This window comes from Harmonia axyridis, chromosome 1 (assembly GCF_914767665.1).
Source record: "Harmonia axyridis chromosome 1, icHarAxyr1.1, whole genome shotgun sequence".
NCBI classification, from domain to species: domain Eukaryota; kingdom Metazoa; phylum Arthropoda; class Insecta; order Coleoptera; family Coccinellidae; genus Harmonia; species Harmonia axyridis.
Window position 1 is genome coordinate 15,258,712 of NC_059501.1, and position 16,987 is coordinate 15,275,698.

The window sequence follows — 16,987 nt, forward strand, 5'->3', positions numbered from 1 at the left end:
CACATCAATTACTTCTTTGCAATTAATTTTGTGGAAAAAATTTTCAAGGTGGTTTTCTTTGCTCTCTGGTGACCAATTTCTGCGGCTCGTAAAATGAGTAAGAATGGTCCAAAACTGAGACATTTCAGTTGTGCGTGAATTGTGTTTTTGCGGTATAGAAAAAATTTTCTAATAACATAAAATGTTCGAATTTTATCAGTCGATTTTTTCGGAAAAACCAAAATATTTGTAACATTATGAGGAAACATTTATACTCATCACTATGTAAAATAATTGTTTTTTACTTTATTTTAATTTCACCACGTTAAAATTTATCTTCATTCCAGATTTCCTAGAGAAGAAAAAAAGGAGACAAGTATGGGTTCAGTTCAGAAAATATTCAATAAAATGAACGATAAATCCCTTCTTGTTTTCTTACCTATGAAATGTCACGTCCAACCCTTTTTTGTATATAACAACACAATTATAAGCTACACACAAAGCAGAGATACTTAAAATTGTTTATTAGTACTTAAATAAGCACCAGAACACAAACAAACACTCAGTAAGTTGTTTAAAAATCAGTAATCATCACAAGAATACACATACAATCAGTTCAGTCCATGTTATTATAGCTCTATGAGGTGATCATGTTTATGGCCGGATAGAATTGAATTTCACCACGGATTCGTCATCGAACCTTATCGTTTGATGCCATTCCCGGCTCAATACCTATACAAACATCATGAGAAAATGATACTGTGCGGGGAACAAGCGTTTAAAATACCATTTTGAGCGCAGAAATCAAGAAAGCCGGATCACTCTCGATGGATACATTAAATATACAGACGACTCCATTATATGTTCACGATATAATACAAGATTTTACAATAATTTTTACTGATTCATTTTCTATTTTTGTAAAAATCGATTTATTGGAAATCTAGTGCTATCCCTAGATCATGAGATATAATTAGGTATATGTATAAAGTAATAAATAATCTAAGTGGTCTAAAATCAAGAATAATCTCAGTATAAATCAGATTCTAAGGCTAACAACCGATTTTTAAAAAATTCCATGGGAATAACTCATCAAAATCAATATAATGCTGCCAAAATATCTGTTGAGCAAAAATTTTCTATTTATCTTCATTAAATATTACTTCTTCCTAAATCAATAATATTTAAGAACTTCTTCCACCAACTTACTAGTATAAGAACGTTCTGAATCAATATTATAGTTAAGATCTTCTTGAACTAGCAAAATGGTGAAAATTATTTTGAATAATTAAGAAGAATACCAATTTACTCATCAGGAATTCTATATTTATACTGAACGACATCGTAAATCTGAAGCTTTGATAAAATATGCTAGACCGAGTTTCAGGTAAGTTGATCGGAGTGTTGAACGATCAAAACCGTTAAGAACCCTGTTGAATCAGTTTAGATTATGGGTATTATCAAGCTCATAGAATACCCAATCAATAGTCCAGATAATTAATAAGATCATTCGGTTCTGATACAAATGGCAACATGTAATTCTTTACCCTGAATATTTTATATCTACCAAAAACAAGCGATTCTCCTATTAGTATAAATGAGGTATAAGTTCAAAAAATATAAATATGAAGAATACTTACCTACTTTTATAGTTTTCAATCTTTGCAGACAAATTTTTTGTTTTTGAAAAAAATAAAATGCATATCCCAAAGATCTCTGAAACTTGGTAGCAAGATTACAGTTATAATTTTAGTAGAAGATAAAACACAAAAATCTTCTCTTGGTATTGTTCGACTTAAAAAACATACAGTGTAATAAATGTAATAAGCCGATTACATGGTATCTACTTAGTTCAAATTTCAATGTTTACTACTAAAAAAGCAAAGCTTAGAAGTTGACAAATGAAACAATAAATGAGTGTTATTCAAAAAAAAATTTATTTAATTAACTGTACAACTTAGGTATTACTGAGCTCCTCCTTCTCCGGTGGGCAATGATTTGATAATGTCTGAATCACCTGCATCAGTAATGGACATCGTGCACACTCGGAAATATTTTCCACATGCTGTTCCCAATTCTACGTTATTACCAGTATAATGGTGGACTCCGGTCTTCGCCAACATGGCATAATACTCGATCTCTCCCTTTCTTAGTGGTGGAGTGTTATTAGCAATAATGATGAGCTTGGCTTTACCTTGTCTCAAAGTCTTCAGGGTCTGCTTGTAGCCTAAGCAATATTTTCCAGACTTCATCACCAGGGCAAGTCTGCTGTTGATGCTCTCGATGGCTTTTTTTTGCTTCTTGGTTGCACCCATTTTGGTTTTTTCTAATTTTTCGACTTAGAATAAAACACACGTTTTCGCACGCTCAACGTGGTACTACGAAAACCGAACCTCAAAAAGGATTGCAAGATGAACAGTGGGACACAGATTTCTAAAACACATAGTGTGGGAACATAGAGTTCTGAGTTATTTTTCTCATAAAAAAACTTTTTTTTTAAATATAAAACTTCACATTTTACGTTTTGTATCTTATGAATCAATTACATAATAACTTGAATTATGTATCGCTAATTATAATGGGTCAAAACATTGAATGATGAAGAGAATTTTATAAAGTCGAATTTTTGACGTTCTGAGTCCATATTTGGATTTTAGTGTAATGCTATGGTTATATTTCATTTATGTTGGTATTACTAAATATTTAGTTTGATTCAAATATTTAATTCAATTAAAAAGTTATATGAAAATTTGGAACATAAATTGATAATCACATTCAATATGATTTTCTCCTATGTATTATATCGTTTACTGACATTATCACCAATAGGTACCCATTTGAAAAATTACTTCTTACTTTGAATATCGTAAAAAAATAGGGTAATTGTGAGTTCAAATTATTATTGCACCTTTTAAACTCAATAAAAACACTTTCTGTTTGAATTGATCATTTTTATTATTCAATAAGTTAAATATTCTTTCGGTACATCTGCGTCCAATGCCGGATTTGATGCATTCTCTTCGAAAGTGTCTGTTAAATATGGAATCATCAATGCTTCAACACAGTAACGTTTATCTGTAGCATGATTTACAGTCCAAGCAATCACTCTTACGCCTCTTTGTTTCCAATCATAAACAGATTTCCTGAAATTAGAACAGCATGCTATTATAATCAATAAGACCTTTGAAAATTCTTTCACTTACACGTTAACAGAATATTTATGAAGAAGTAAGACAGAAAACCCAACTAGAAAATAGGTGAATCTTGGTAACAACCATTCATGAATGATGTCCGCTAAACGCAAATAGAGTTTAGAATACCAAGGTCCTCCTTCATATGCTACTTTTGAGGCATAGTAAATTACTTCAGGACTCCATGCAACAGCAGCAACAATTTTTGGATTTCTTCTTCTGATCTAATTAAAATTGTTAAAATGAGGAAAAATTTCACACAAAGGAATAAAAAAAATTCATGCAAAATTTCATCGAAAATTAAGGACATTTTGGGATAATCCCAATATAATCAATTATAATTTATGTTATGTTTATTGTTGATATTTTAATTTTTAGTTCTTCCTTTCACACTTAACAGTTTGTAAAAAGATATATGAATTGAATACTCACCCTATATATTATAGTAGCAAAAAATGATGTTACCAAAGCATTTGTATAGAGTTGCGGGTATTTTTCATAAATGTCTAAAATAACTTTTATAAGCTAGAACAAGGCGATGCATCTATTAAAATTGAGCCAATATTAAGAGATTAATTAGTCAATTTCCTTACTCTGGGATCTTTATGCTTGACATCGATGAACATTTTTTGTCCTGTTGCTAGTAAATGAGTGACAGTTTCTTCCAGAGTCGATATAGTAGTCCTTGGAAAACGTTCTCTGTATAATTGAAATTTTTTTGTGATTATTTCTCAATATTTATAGCATTCAATTTGAATTATTGATATACCCACCTACCTTTTAGGGTGTTTAATAGATAAATTCAATTTTTTCAAAGTGGCCCAATTGGTTTTATTTATTTCCAAGTTCTGATCAGCAAGCCTACCAGTTGTTCTATCATGGAATACAACTGGGACATTGTCTGCAGTCATACTAACATCAAATTCAATATAGTTGCAATTATTTTCTTTACACTACAATAAAAAAAGCTCTCTTAAAGATCATTCTAAAAAAAAACAAGAAATATTTTTTGCTTAAATTACAAGAAATAGTTTCACCATGAACTATATTTCCTGAATATATATAGCAGTGATCATTTCCGAGAATAGCTGAAAACGTAATGCTTCGAGACTTACGTTTTTGAAAGCAGCAAGTGTATTTTCTGGTGCATCTATTCCAGCGCCCCTATGAGCCACCACTTCAAGATATTCAGGTGTCTTTTTATCTATAGTAGGCAAATCGGTCATATCTTTCCCTAAGATTGCTTCTACATCTTTGGGATTTGGTGCTGGAACCCTAAAGTAGTACACTATAGCTAAAATACCCAACGCAAAAAGTAACCCTGTTGCTGGAAATCCAAGTTCACTCAAAAGTCTCAATGTTCCATAATACAAGATGATCAAATGGAAGGAATGACCTAAAAGTTTTATAAGTGTTTGATCCATTCAATTTAATTTTGTCTTGAATTTTATGTAGAAGAAAACTCGTCTAATGAATAATTAATTTCATTTTTGCCAGAATTGTATAATATGTGAAAGGTCTCATTGATTAAATTCTTATCTTATCTCTTTGTTTAGAAAATAAATTATATTAACAAGGATTTCCTTTTCATGTTTCATTATAATTTATTCCTATGTAATCTTTATTTACTATAATTGATGAATTTAAAATAATTTAAAATTGTTTATTGTATGTGAATTTTTTTAAATGGAGACTTGTACACAACATTGTCTTTGAAATGAAATATCATAGAGGCTATAATAAACAGAAGTCATGGTCAAGAGTATAATTTTTTTATACAAAAGTATCATATCATTGTCAGGCAAAGAGGGACACAACCAATTCTGCTAACAAACTCTAAACTACTGAAACTCAATTTACTTACCGTTTTTATCATAATAATTGAAATTTTAACATCTAGATAGTATTTCTATTTTCTGAAGAAGCTGTAGAGGTCTTCAAAATGGAGAGCATATGACATTTTGTTTTCAAAGTCAATGAAGAAAAAGTATAATTTCATAATATATGAAATTTCAACATCTAGACGGTATTTCTATTTTCTGAAGCTGTGGAGATCTTCAAAATGGACAGCATATGACGTCTTATTTTCAAAGTCAATGAAGAAAAAGTATAATATCAGTTTACACAATATTGCTTTAATTGTAAATTTTCGATTACATACAATAAATTAAAACTCAATTAAAAAATTGTAGACAAATGCATAGTTCACAAGTACACATTGAATGATAAAAAATAGTCATCGTCATAGACCTGAATGAGTACTGCTCTCTCCAGTGAAAGTATCAGTGAGATAAGTTATTTTAAGCACTTTGGCTAAGTACTGCTTCTCTATTGGACTGTTTACTGTCCAAGCCATCACTCTTACTCCCTTATTCCGCCAATCCAAAATAGTTTTCCTGAAATAAAACATTTCATATTAATTTTTTTGATCTTGAACCAAGATAATTATAGTGTATAATAGGAAAAACAAGCAATGAAGATTAAGAACTCTGAAAATAGGTGCAACACAATGCCTCCTCATATTTTCTGTTTGTTGAAATACCTTTGAAAGCAGGTGTAGCTCAACCCATATCAAATTGTATCAAAACCTGACTAGTATAATACGAGATATCCGTGTATTGCATGCATGCGGATCACAACCCAATCCGAATGCCCATGTAGATTTTAGATTCAAGGGGGTTTTTATTGTACTGCAACCTTATGATCTATTGTGCACCCCATTAAAGCCTTCATCGCCATTAGTCGTCGTAGTCTACAGCTCGCCCTCTAGTTCCAGAGTTCTAATGAACTCCAGTATCTGAGATGGCTTCAAATAGGTTATTTCCTCAAATCTACAAGTCTCTTTTCTCTATCCAAAAGTCGATAGCATTATTTTTAATTTGTGAATTTTAAAAATTTATTGCATTCTATTATTATCTCTAAGTGGTTAAGAGGTGAAGAAATTCTTATAGCGTATTCGACTGGCAGCACCAGTGCGAATTAATTCGAACTAAATATGTCATTTAGCTCTACAAAAATTCGAATTAATTCGAATTTTTCGATTGAATACTCAGTAAAAATTCTATAAAGCAATTAGAATTCATTAGATTTTTGGATTACTTATTGAAGAACAAAAAACAGATATAACAATACTTAATTTCAAAATAGAATATAAACTATAGATGCAATGCCAAGACTTTGGTTACAGATCTTTTTCATATAACTTGATATAATATAACTAAGGTATTACTTCAGCAACCCAATTATAAAATTATTCTCCCTTCATGGATTTATATAATCCTCATGATCACCACTGTCAAAACAAAACATCCAGGTAAAAATCCATCAATCCAGCATTCAAAATAGTGCTCCTTCTACTGCCATTTTCAAATAACCAAGTTTCCTCCAGATAAATGAATTTCACATTTTGTTGCAAATATTCTCTGTATTCACCATAAAATCGTACTCAACTTATTATATTTTTCTGTTTATCAATAAGAATTTTCCTTTTATTAACTGTTTTGAACTTGTAACAAATTAATTTTTATGTAATGTTGTCTTTGATTATTTAAAATCCAGATGCTTTTTGGTCAAATTTTATCCAGACTGATATATTGGTTGCTTTTGGTAACAATCAAATCATTAAATGATTCTTTGAAGGTGAAATCGTATTGCACACGTTTTCTTCCACTAATAAACCAGATTTGCCTTCTTTTTTTTTCAAATAGTACTGTGAGAAATACTCAAATAAACTAATCAATGTGTGTTTGAAATTGATCCAACTTTTCAGTTTCAAAATTTCCTCGATCAAAACCAATAACACAAACAAACTGAAATCTAACCTCCTATCAATGACATTTCCAATGCCAACCCGAAATCTGCAATTCAAAATGTTACTGAATGAGCCAGTACCAACTTAATTTCGATTTTTCACTGCCACCCGGGAGGTCAATAATTCCTGAATGGACTATAGCATATTCTTGCTTAGATCCACATACTTCATAGATCTTGCAGAATAAATACCATCTTAGAATCGATAATATAAGTTCAATGCTTTGATTGAAGCCTGTCAGAATTTATCGCTATATCACATTTCTGATAGTTTCTTATTGGGTTCATTTCCACACATCTTTCAATTGCAAGTATCTCTGCCGGAAAGACACTTGGATAGTGGTCTAACGATAGTGAGCATTTTGTGCCAACTCCGAAAAATTCAGAGCCAGTCCCCATAGTGTTTTTGAAACCATCTGTGTACCGAATACTCATCGATATAGTAAATCTTATATAAAATATATACAATTCAATAGATCAATAGATGAATGCAACATCAGATACTATAGGATTATATGTATATGTTGTTTCAGTGAAATTAAATATAAATATTGCTGTAACTTATTCTAGTAACCAGAGACAGAGAAAAGGTACATAGGAGAAATATAATTTAATTGAATCTTTTGATTTCTCCCTGATCAATTTGAATTTGAGAATTTGTATACATGAAATGATGTAAATACTCACGGTCCTAAGGCATCTTTATGCAAAAGAATGACAGATAATCCTAAGAAATAGTAGGTTACTCGAGGCAATAGCCATTCCTGTAAAATATCACAGATTTGCAGGTATAAGTGTAGATACCAAGTTTTTGCACGTCTTGGACCTGGCCCTTGAGCGTAGTTGAATGATTCATAAATGAAAGCATATGGTCTCCATGCCATAGAGCAAACTATGTTGGGATTTTTTCTCCTAATCTGAAATAAAGATCATTGAATTATTAAGCTGTTTCTGTTTGTTTATAATTGAAATTATTTTTTTTTATACAGGAAAAATTGAATTGAAAACAACTCGCCTGATATATCAAAAAAGGGTAGAATGATGTCACCAAGGCTTTGCTTTCTAATTCAGGGTATTTTTCAAAGAGGTCCAAAATCACTTTGACCATCTGAAAAAAAATACGGGTAGCATTATGATGTAGATTACTTTCTACTAAATAATATAAACTGTTATTCTACAACTAAATGAAAACAAAATTTCCAAAGGCTGTATTTATGAATTTCCTAGTAAGATTTTGCACATTAAAGAACTCACTTGCAAAAACTGAGATCCGAACCTACTCTAATAATGTTCTGAGGTCTTCATGACCAAGAGTTAAAGTGCTTACGGACAGAATTCAATTTGAGAACGGATCATCATCAGTGAGTTGATCCTATTGTCATTGTTGTCGGTAAGTTTATCTATATGAGAAATTCTCAAATTTCTGATTTTATACTCATGACGTAATTGGCCCTCGATTTTATGCACCTATAACACATGTTACCTTCCAAAACTACGATGATCTAAATTTTTTAGTGACCAGTAGAAAAACTTTCAGCTTTCATATATGTACTTTGTCATAAGTTTTGCTTTTAAGGGCTGAATTTTTAATTTCCATCGAGTCCATACTTTTGAAATTTCAAGGAGAAAGTTTGAAGTCTGTAGGTGTTTGTGTTCGAGATTTATCGTGCTTACGGTAGGATGGACACAATTGAATTTGACCATGAACTTGTCATTTCTGATTTAGCGTTTTAGACATTCGCGGCTCAAAAATAGAGAAATGCAGATTTTGTAACAAAATGATATAGCTCTCTATTCGGGAAATGAGCTTTCAAAACCAAAAATTGTCAACGAACATCCCAAACATTTCAATTGATTACTGATATGTAAACAGTTCCATCATGCATATATCCAAAAAAGATATTTTTTTTATTCTCTTGGTATAAAATTTGTAGGGCACAAATTCAAAAAGAGCGGAAAACTAGCCTACACAATTTTTTTTTCAATACATGGAGGAAATAAAGTGATATCACAAGAGTCAATATAATGGAAGGCTGATGTTGAAGATTTACCCTGTATACATAATATGTCTAAAGAAAATACTAAGTGCTCTAATAAAACAGAAGATGACCAACTAAATTTTTTGCTATTCTACACTTTTTAGACATAACATCAATTTACCTTTGTGTCATTGTCTTTAATGTCAATAAACATTCTTTGTCCAGCTGCTAACAATTGGTTAACTGTTTGATCAAGTGTTGGGATGTTAGTTTGTGGATAGCGATCCCTGTCAAATAAGCAAATGTCAAACCATTGCCAAATCAAAAGAGAGCCACCAGAAAATTGAATAGCAATATTTATGAACTAGTCCTTATTGTATTTAACTTTTGTTAGGTTTAATAAATATAAGAAAAACCCCATATCGCTCAAGTTCATTATTAATCTCCGAATAAGGAATGCATTGAAAGCAGTATAAATTATCACAAATTTGTGATATTATAATATCATAAAAAATTATTATAATAATTATTGGAATGAATTGAAAATTTTAAAAAGGTATTCATTTTTCAAAAACATTCAGCAATCTTTCAAGATTTGAAATCAGAATTTATTTTATTATTTGTCAAGGCTTTTTGCCTTATCAAACTTCCAGTCAACTAAACACCTATCATGAAACTGAGATAAGATTAACAAAGTACACAATTTCTTTACATAGAAATAATTCTATTATTGATAGTTGATACCTACCATTTTTATTACAATATTTCAATAAAATGGAGGCTCTCAATTTTGAGTTGATTCATGAATGAAATAGTTAGTATAACTTTATTTTGGCTCAATGAGAGTATATGGTTTGAGATTAGTTAGGTTTCAACTCCTACATGTAGCTATATTAACTTACTTGAAAGGATGCTTGGCTGATAAGTTAATATTGCATAGATCAGCCCAGTTTTTCTCATTAATTACTAGGTCTAAATCAGCCATTCTTCCAGTGGAACTATCATGGAAAACAATAGGCACACCGTCTGCCGTCAGGCATACATCGAATTCGATGAAGTCACAGCCTTTGTCCTTGCACTAGAATCATTTATTTCATTCATTTATTGTTACCGATGTAATTTTTTACTCACCATTTTAAAAGCGGCTAAAGTGTTTTCTGGGGCATCCAAACCTGCCCCCCTATGAGCCACTGTCTTAACAACATACTGGGAACTACCATTATCTATTTCTGATAAATCTTTCCCTAAAATCGCTTCAACAACATCAGAGCTCGGGGGTGGCACCCTGTAGTAAAATACACTACACACTATGGCCACTATTATCAAGACCCCAAGAGGAAAATAACTGAGAAAAACTTCTTCAAAAAGCCTCACACCTCCTATAGAAAAAACTGCTATTTTTAAAGCAGAAAACAAAATATGAGCTGAAGCTTGATCCATCCCAAAGCCTATCTCAATCCAGCTACCAATTCAAACTGACGACCTGACGTAATCGTTCTAGGTTGAACTGTCCTAACCTCACAATAAATGTGTCAGAGTCAGAAATAAAAATTCAAGGGCAGAAAATAAGAAGTACAGGGGTCAATCAAAATTATAATGTCTTGTCTAATTTTATGGAAAGAGCTTGGATGAAAATCGGAGGCGATGTTTGGTAAATGTTACTCTACAGCGATCTAGAAGAGAGTAATAAATAAGATATGCAAGAAAATAGAAGGGTAAAACAATGCTACCTATTTAGGCTAAGCTACGTAATCAATGAAAACAATAAATGAAAACCATATACATGTATGTATGTATTTTCTGCCAGCTACTACTCTCTTGTATCAATTATAAATTAGTATTGCTGACAATTAAGAGGCTTTTGAAATAATGTATCTCGGTGGAGTTTGTGAAAACACTCTAATAAAAATAATAATAATAATTGCTGATGACCTTATTCAATCAACAGAAGTACAACAGATTGCATAAATTAAGAACAATTCAACCGCAAATTGGCAAAGCTGAAAATAAAAACTCATATATGTTTAGTAGGTATTTTGTTCCTTTTTGATCTATTTCTTTTTATTTCTAAAAAGTTTGATGAAGCCCTTTATTATATTCTCCACAATCAAATAAAAAAATTCTATCAAACCAATCACACTCATACCAAGGAAGAGGGAAACTGTCCCCCCTGAAGATGCTGTAAAAGTAAAATAAAGAATTTGAATTTATGAAATATTATTCTGCACATTACAGAATGTTTACCTACTAAACTGTCTATACCAAAGATGACATCTCTTATATACTTTGTCGTAGGGGGAATAAGGCTCCATCTGAATGTGATCCTTTGATCGAAATATCCGTATTCCCTGTAATAATCACCTTAACTACAAGTTTTCGAGATTTTTTAGCAATATTCTAAATTCTATTACCATTTTGTTACTTTTGGCGTTTGCCGAATATACGTCAAAAGATGGCAAGCTTGAGGACATACACAGTTCAATTCTGAAGGATTTTTAGTCAAAATATTTACATTTCTCGACAAACAGATCATTCCCTTGATGTCGCACACTTTTCCTCCTTAAATATGAAATAACTAGCCAAACAGACTCATTTTCATTATTTAGAATGGTCCACTTACGTTGACCAATTATATAAAAGAATGGAGTACATCCACACAATTTCATGGCAAGTTTTTCCCTGCATTGCATATAGCATATACTGGTGCTATAAATTTTCAAGTCAGGAGTTAAAGGTTCATCATAGAAACGACATCCTCGTTGCGTAGGGGACAAATCTCTCAAAGAGGAACTCGATGTTGTTTCTTGCATCATAAAGCTTAAGTCCATCTCTTGACTTTCTTCAACTACCACTGGTTCACTAGAAGTTGCATGTAAAACATCCAAGTAGGAATGTATGTAGTACTGAGAAAATATTTATTTGGAATAAATTTCTAATTAGTTAGAACAGGGTTACGTAGATTACCTTGACAGCTAGTGTTGGATCTGAGTCATACCTGGCATAACATAATCCATTCAAGTAATGACAGCGTAGGATATGTATCTCTTCATTATCGTCAGTGTCGTTATTTCCAGGAATTCTGAAAAATAAAAAATTTGCTCGATTTTTTGGTGGATGCCATTTCATACAGCGCATCCACCAAATTGCATAATATAATTTTATCTGGAATATATAGACCATGATGGATTTTGTTCGAAGGGAAGAACAACAATATTTTTCTACACCCAGGCTTCATTGAGTCTACGGGGAAAATAAAAAATTTGATTGATTTTTTGGTGGATGCTATTTCATACAGCGCATCCACCAAATTGCATAATATAATTTTATCTGGAATATATAGACCATGATGGATTTTTTCGAATGGAAGAACAACAATATTTTTCTACACCCAGGCTTCATTAAGTCTACGGGGAAAATATTGAAATCAATAGCAAAGATGCGTAAATAGTATGACAATAATGTTATATTTTAGTGTTACGTATATTTGAATCAATATTAGCACTATTTAGAAACGAAAATTGAACAAACAATTCACATACTTTGACGGTGGCTGTGAGTTCAGACTTGTAAAATGAGCAATAAATATTTAAAAAATATCAATCATTGTTACCCAAGGATATGAATACACCAAATTCCTAATTACTTTATTTTCATCAATGGTGCGAACTGACTGTTAACCGTAAAACAAATACCCATTTCAGTCATAACAACAATCCAATAAGGTTTTCTCTTATGCTCAAAAGTAACCAATGTACCAACAAGGTTTGGATGGACCTGAAAAAAATTAAGTTTGATACTGCGCCTAGAAACAATATTCTACTTTCACTATTTTTCATTTCAAGAAAAATGTTTTGTCATACTATGTCTTCTTCAGATATAGGTACTCACCTAAAGAAGTTGAGATAGTGATTCTACAATGGTTTGAACATGTCCATAAATAAAATAAGGCTACAGACGGGGTTTTGATAATTAAAAAAATGTTCAGTAGAAGAGATCTGCTTTAGTCCGTCTTCAATAAAATTTGTTTTTTCATTTTTTTCATCCTTTCGTCAAATTGCCTTAATTTCGAACCGGAAATGATCTCAAACGATTAGGTTCGACTCAAATTAGATTCTGTCCATAAACACGATAACTCTCAAACTAAAAGACCTGGAAACTTTTAATTTTTAGGTCCGAATCTCGAATGCTGCGGTTTAGATCTAGAATATCAATATATCCGTGACCTTAAAACCAAAGGATTGAGAATCAAGCAAGAACTTTTAGGCATGGCTCAATTGCGTCCTTGAAGACCAACAAATAGTATATAGGTATAAATATAGTCTCCAAGGGCGCAATTGGCACATGAATTAACGAGCTCCCAGAAGCTCCTGAAGACTCCTGAACACGTAGTTTATGTTGGTAGGTACATAGATTTTAATATTCATAGACATAGACCCAGGCGCGGATCCAGGCCCCACTTTTGGGGGGGGAACTTTCAGATTGTCAAAATACTGAAAATGCTTCCGCCATTTTGGGACGTCATTTTTTTGCCGTTCATCAATATGGGTTTTCACAAAATGTATTGAAGGTAAAATTTTTTCTGATCTTGTAATTATTTGAGCCTTAGGAAGTCAAATTCTAGGAGGGCCGGCAAAATTTAAGAGGTGCCCGGGCCATTTGGGGGGGGGACGTTCCCCCAGTTCCCCCCCCCCCCCTGGATCCGCGCCTGCATAGACCATTGTAAAATCAGTATCCAGTAATACTCACCTGAAGAAGTCATGGTATGAAGCAACAACAGTCGTGAAATGAAAAATAGCAGGAGTATTAAAATATTTCAGTTTTTAGTCATAATTTCGAGATGAAAATCCATCAAGAACCTAAAGACCGAAACAAAAAAAATTGAGTTTGAATCAATCTCTTTTCTGGAATTTACTCACCGATCTTGTCAATTCCAAGAGATCAACTTGGTTGAGGGTTTTATCATTCTTGAAATTTTCATATGAATCCAAGCTGTAGTACGATGTATTTGAAACAGTGATCACGAAATCCATATAATAAGAAAATTTTTCATCGGATTCAGTTATATTCCATTTTCTATGTAAACAAATATCATTTTGAAAAAGACGTATGGTAGTGGAAGTAACGACTTACGCTTTAATGTATTCTACAGCCTTTTCAGGATTTGTCTTATTAACGAAACACCCTGTAACGGCTGGAAAATGATTCAACCAGTTTCGATAATCTTTTTGGAGAGAAACAACTGTCGGATTCTCTGAATACCTTTTGAAACTTGAAAATGTTAAAGATATTGCAGCTACTAAGGCGCAAACGACAATAAAAACCCATAACACTCTGAAAAGTTAAAAAGATATCATACAGACCAAGTCACAAGTGTCTTCAAGTACCTTCAGGAACTAACATACATATTCAGAGTTCCGAGAATACAGATCCTGCTCTAAAAATTTTGCGATCTGTATAAGTAGTTCTTTGAGTCGCTCCAAATGAAATGATCAATTAATTCATTGAAAGTTTAAGAAATGCTGTACATTGTTCAGCTCAGAACTGATTAATTTTCAATAAACAGCCAAACAGGATGTGCCAATACTGATAACAAATTTAATGGGAAAATTTTCATAAGCCGATTCTGGAAACGGCACGAAATGATGAAAATGCGGTATGCTGTTTAGAGGTAACACTAGCTGTTTATATTGAATTCAATGAGGAAACCATCATTTCATGCAAAGCGAAAAAAAAAACTGAAACTCATTATTTAATTAAAATAAAATAAATAATAAAATATTGTTAGGAAAAATCGTTTCCGCAGCTTTCCTCCTGAATTATTATGGTTTGGATATTTCTCATCAAACATTGAAAAAATAACATACATAGGGTGAAATTTGTTTGAATGAAAAATACCAGCAAAATTCTTAGAGCCGGACCTGGATTTTCAGAGTTCTGAATATATTAGTTCCGGAAGGTACTTGAAGATAAAATTTTCTGAAATTTTCATTTGGTTCGCGATAACCGATCAAAAATTATGAAGGAACAGTGAAAACCGAAAACCACCCTAAAACTCTTATACTTTTAAATGGTAGGTCACGTGCTAGGAATATATACAGATTCTCGTGACTCATCCTGTATAATTGAAATTTATAATCATAATTAGAGATTACATGTAATATAAAAAGCTGGAAATATCCATGCCGATATGCAAAAAAAATGATTAAAAAATGAAAGAAAATTGTCAAAAAATGCTATTTAAAAAAGCAGTAAAAATATTTATTTATTATGATGCAAGAAAAAAAATTACAAATATAGATATAGAAGAAAAATATACATGGCTGAAAACAGGAAGCCAGCCATTAATATGTGTTTTTTGGGCATACTTTGCCTTTCTAAAACGTTTTTACTACGTGCTTATGAAGTTTACCTTTCGAAAATATGAAGTTTAGGCATCCCTATTATATTCAACCCATGTATGGTAGTTTGGGAAGAAAAATCCCGAAACCCTTCAGCAATTATCTGTTTTTTGGTCTTCATTCTGGTGTCGAAACAAACAGAATGTGGCTTCTGCAAAATATTTTATTTCATTTCAATATGAAATTGAGTCAGAGAGTCATTAGATGGATATCTTATTTTATTGAAAAGCAACAATGATTTCGCTTTTAGGATATCTAATGGATTCATTCAAAGGTTAGTTATGAAGTTCAAAGGATTAGGAAGGTCAATAGTCAATGCAATAATAGTTCTTTTGTAATTTGTATTATTCCATGAAGCAAATCAAATGATATGCTTTATGGAATTTCTATTCGGTGTAACAATCAATATCATTAGGTATAGAAATCGAGAAATATGAGTTCATTTTATATTGAATTATTTTTTATCTAATTCAAATGTTTCTAGCGATTCTCTTATGAGGATATGAAAACTTTCATTTCAATTCTTTTTAGCCCTACAATTTTGTTTATTCTTAACTGTGAAAAACTTTTGAAATAATCAGGATATGAAAATTTTATTGTTATACAATTCCAATGCTTAAGAATATGCATATGCTTAATGCTTTCAGCATAAATACGGCATTTGGAAATTCAACATTGTTCCATTCCAAGAACACACGCAGTTTAATTATTTGCCAATTATTTAATTTTTTCTATTTTAATCAGTACGCTACTGGTTTGTTCACGTAAAAAAAAAACTATTGCGCAAATTAACATTGATCTGAATTAGTTCCTGGAAGTATCGTTTAAGTATATGGAAATATGTACAAACCTAATTTCCTTCCTTATAGTGATTTAATTGTATTTTGGTTTATTATTTTCATTTATACAGGGTGAGTTAATAGAGCCCGATCGGTCGACTACTCTTGGAAATTTTGGGCTAGGGAAATAATTCAAATTTTGACGGAATTGATAGTACTCAGTGAGAAGAAATTATTTTTGACTCCACAGGCTGGTCCGAAAGTGGCGAAACACGATAGCACCTTTTTTTTTTAATACCTCACTTGTAATCATTTATTTGTGATAGTTTTTGACGTAGACCACTTTTTTCGATGAATTTCATGAATCTAAAAATTTGAACTGAAGATCAAAACTTGAAAATCGTTTAGAGATAATTGTTTTATTGAATTCCTGAAAAGTTTTCAAGCCCTCCACAAATTTACTTATCATTCTGCAGGTGGTCCGATAGACACAACAAATTAAAAAAAAAATGCTAATGAGTCCATTCATTCAATGTCTTGCCTGTCACTATAGTGAGTCTTGAATCTATTTAATATAGATACCTATTAATAATTATGATAAGCCAAATCAAAAAAATCATCGAAATATTCAGAAAAATTCATTTTGACAAAATAAAATGAAGACCACGTTGAAAAACATAGACTGAATCGGGCATTCTCATTCAAAAAGCGGTGTGGTAACGTGTTTCACCGCTTTCGGACCAGCCTGTAGAGTCAAAAATAATTTAAGCTTTAAGCTAAGAGTGCTGTCAATTCCGTCAAAATTTATTTATTCTCCTAGTTCAAAATTTCCAAAAGTTATGGACCGATCG

At 31.8% G+C, this 16,987-nt stretch overlaps 4 protein-coding genes across 5 annotated transcripts; all 4 read right to left on the minus strand.

Annotated features, from left to right (window-relative positions):
• Positions 1 to 1,893: 1,893 nt before the first annotated feature.
• Positions 1,894 to 2,395, minus strand: LOC123678046 (60S ribosomal protein L30). Its single transcript, XM_045614822.1, has one exon. The coding sequence runs from the start codon at positions 2,292 to 2,294 to the stop codon at positions 1,944 to 1,946; it is 351 nt and encodes a 116-aa protein (XP_045470778.1). The 5' UTR covers positions 2,295 to 2,395; the 3' UTR covers positions 1,894 to 1,943.
• Positions 2,396 to 2,915: 520 nt separating this feature from the next.
• On the minus strand, positions 2,916 to 4,685 carry LOC123678017 (glycerophosphodiester phosphodiesterase 1-like). The gene is made up of 6 exons (XM_045614786.1): positions 4,286 to 4,685; positions 3,948 to 4,123; positions 3,764 to 3,869; positions 3,603 to 3,695; positions 3,183 to 3,394; positions 2,916 to 3,122 (listed from the first exon to the last, which is right to left on the minus strand). The coding sequence occupies exons 1-6, from the start codon at positions 4,592 to 4,594 to the stop codon at positions 2,939 to 2,941; spliced, it is 1,080 nt and encodes a 359-aa protein (XP_045470742.1). The 5' UTR covers positions 4,595 to 4,685; the 3' UTR covers positions 2,916 to 2,938.
• Positions 4,686 to 5,285: 600 nt separating this feature from the next.
• LOC123678026 (glycerophosphodiester phosphodiesterase 1-like) lies at positions 5,286 to 10,527 on the minus strand. The gene is made up of 6 exons (XM_045614797.1): positions 10,091 to 10,527; positions 9,862 to 10,037; positions 9,141 to 9,246; positions 7,996 to 8,088; positions 7,668 to 7,897; positions 5,286 to 5,566 (listed from the first exon to the last, which is right to left on the minus strand). The coding sequence occupies exons 1-6, from the start codon at positions 10,397 to 10,399 to the stop codon at positions 5,413 to 5,415; spliced, it is 1,068 nt and encodes a 355-aa protein (XP_045470753.1). The 5' UTR covers positions 10,400 to 10,527; the 3' UTR covers positions 5,286 to 5,412.
• A 138-nt stretch (positions 10,528 to 10,665) lies between these two features.
• LOC123678004 (sodium channel protein Nach-like) lies at positions 10,666 to 15,552 on the minus strand. 2 transcript variants are annotated; one of them, XM_045614767.1, is made up of 9 exons: positions 15,369 to 15,552; positions 14,090 to 14,290; positions 13,876 to 14,032; positions 12,603 to 12,733; positions 11,924 to 12,038; positions 11,580 to 11,862; positions 11,371 to 11,518; positions 11,204 to 11,307; positions 10,666 to 11,138 (listed from the first exon to the last, which is right to left on the minus strand). In XM_045614767.1, the coding sequence occupies exons 1-9, from the start codon at positions 15,476 to 15,478 to the stop codon at positions 11,011 to 11,013; spliced, it is 1,377 nt and encodes a 458-aa protein (XP_045470723.1). In that variant the 5' UTR covers positions 15,479 to 15,552; the 3' UTR covers positions 10,666 to 11,010. The 2 variants fall into 2 exon arrangements, with proteins under 2 accessions (XP_045470723.1, XP_045470731.1); XM_045614775.1 differs by lacking the exon at positions 15,369 to 15,552 and adding an exon at positions 14,344 to 14,452.
• Between the last annotated feature and the right edge of the window lie 1,435 nt (positions 15,553 to 16,987).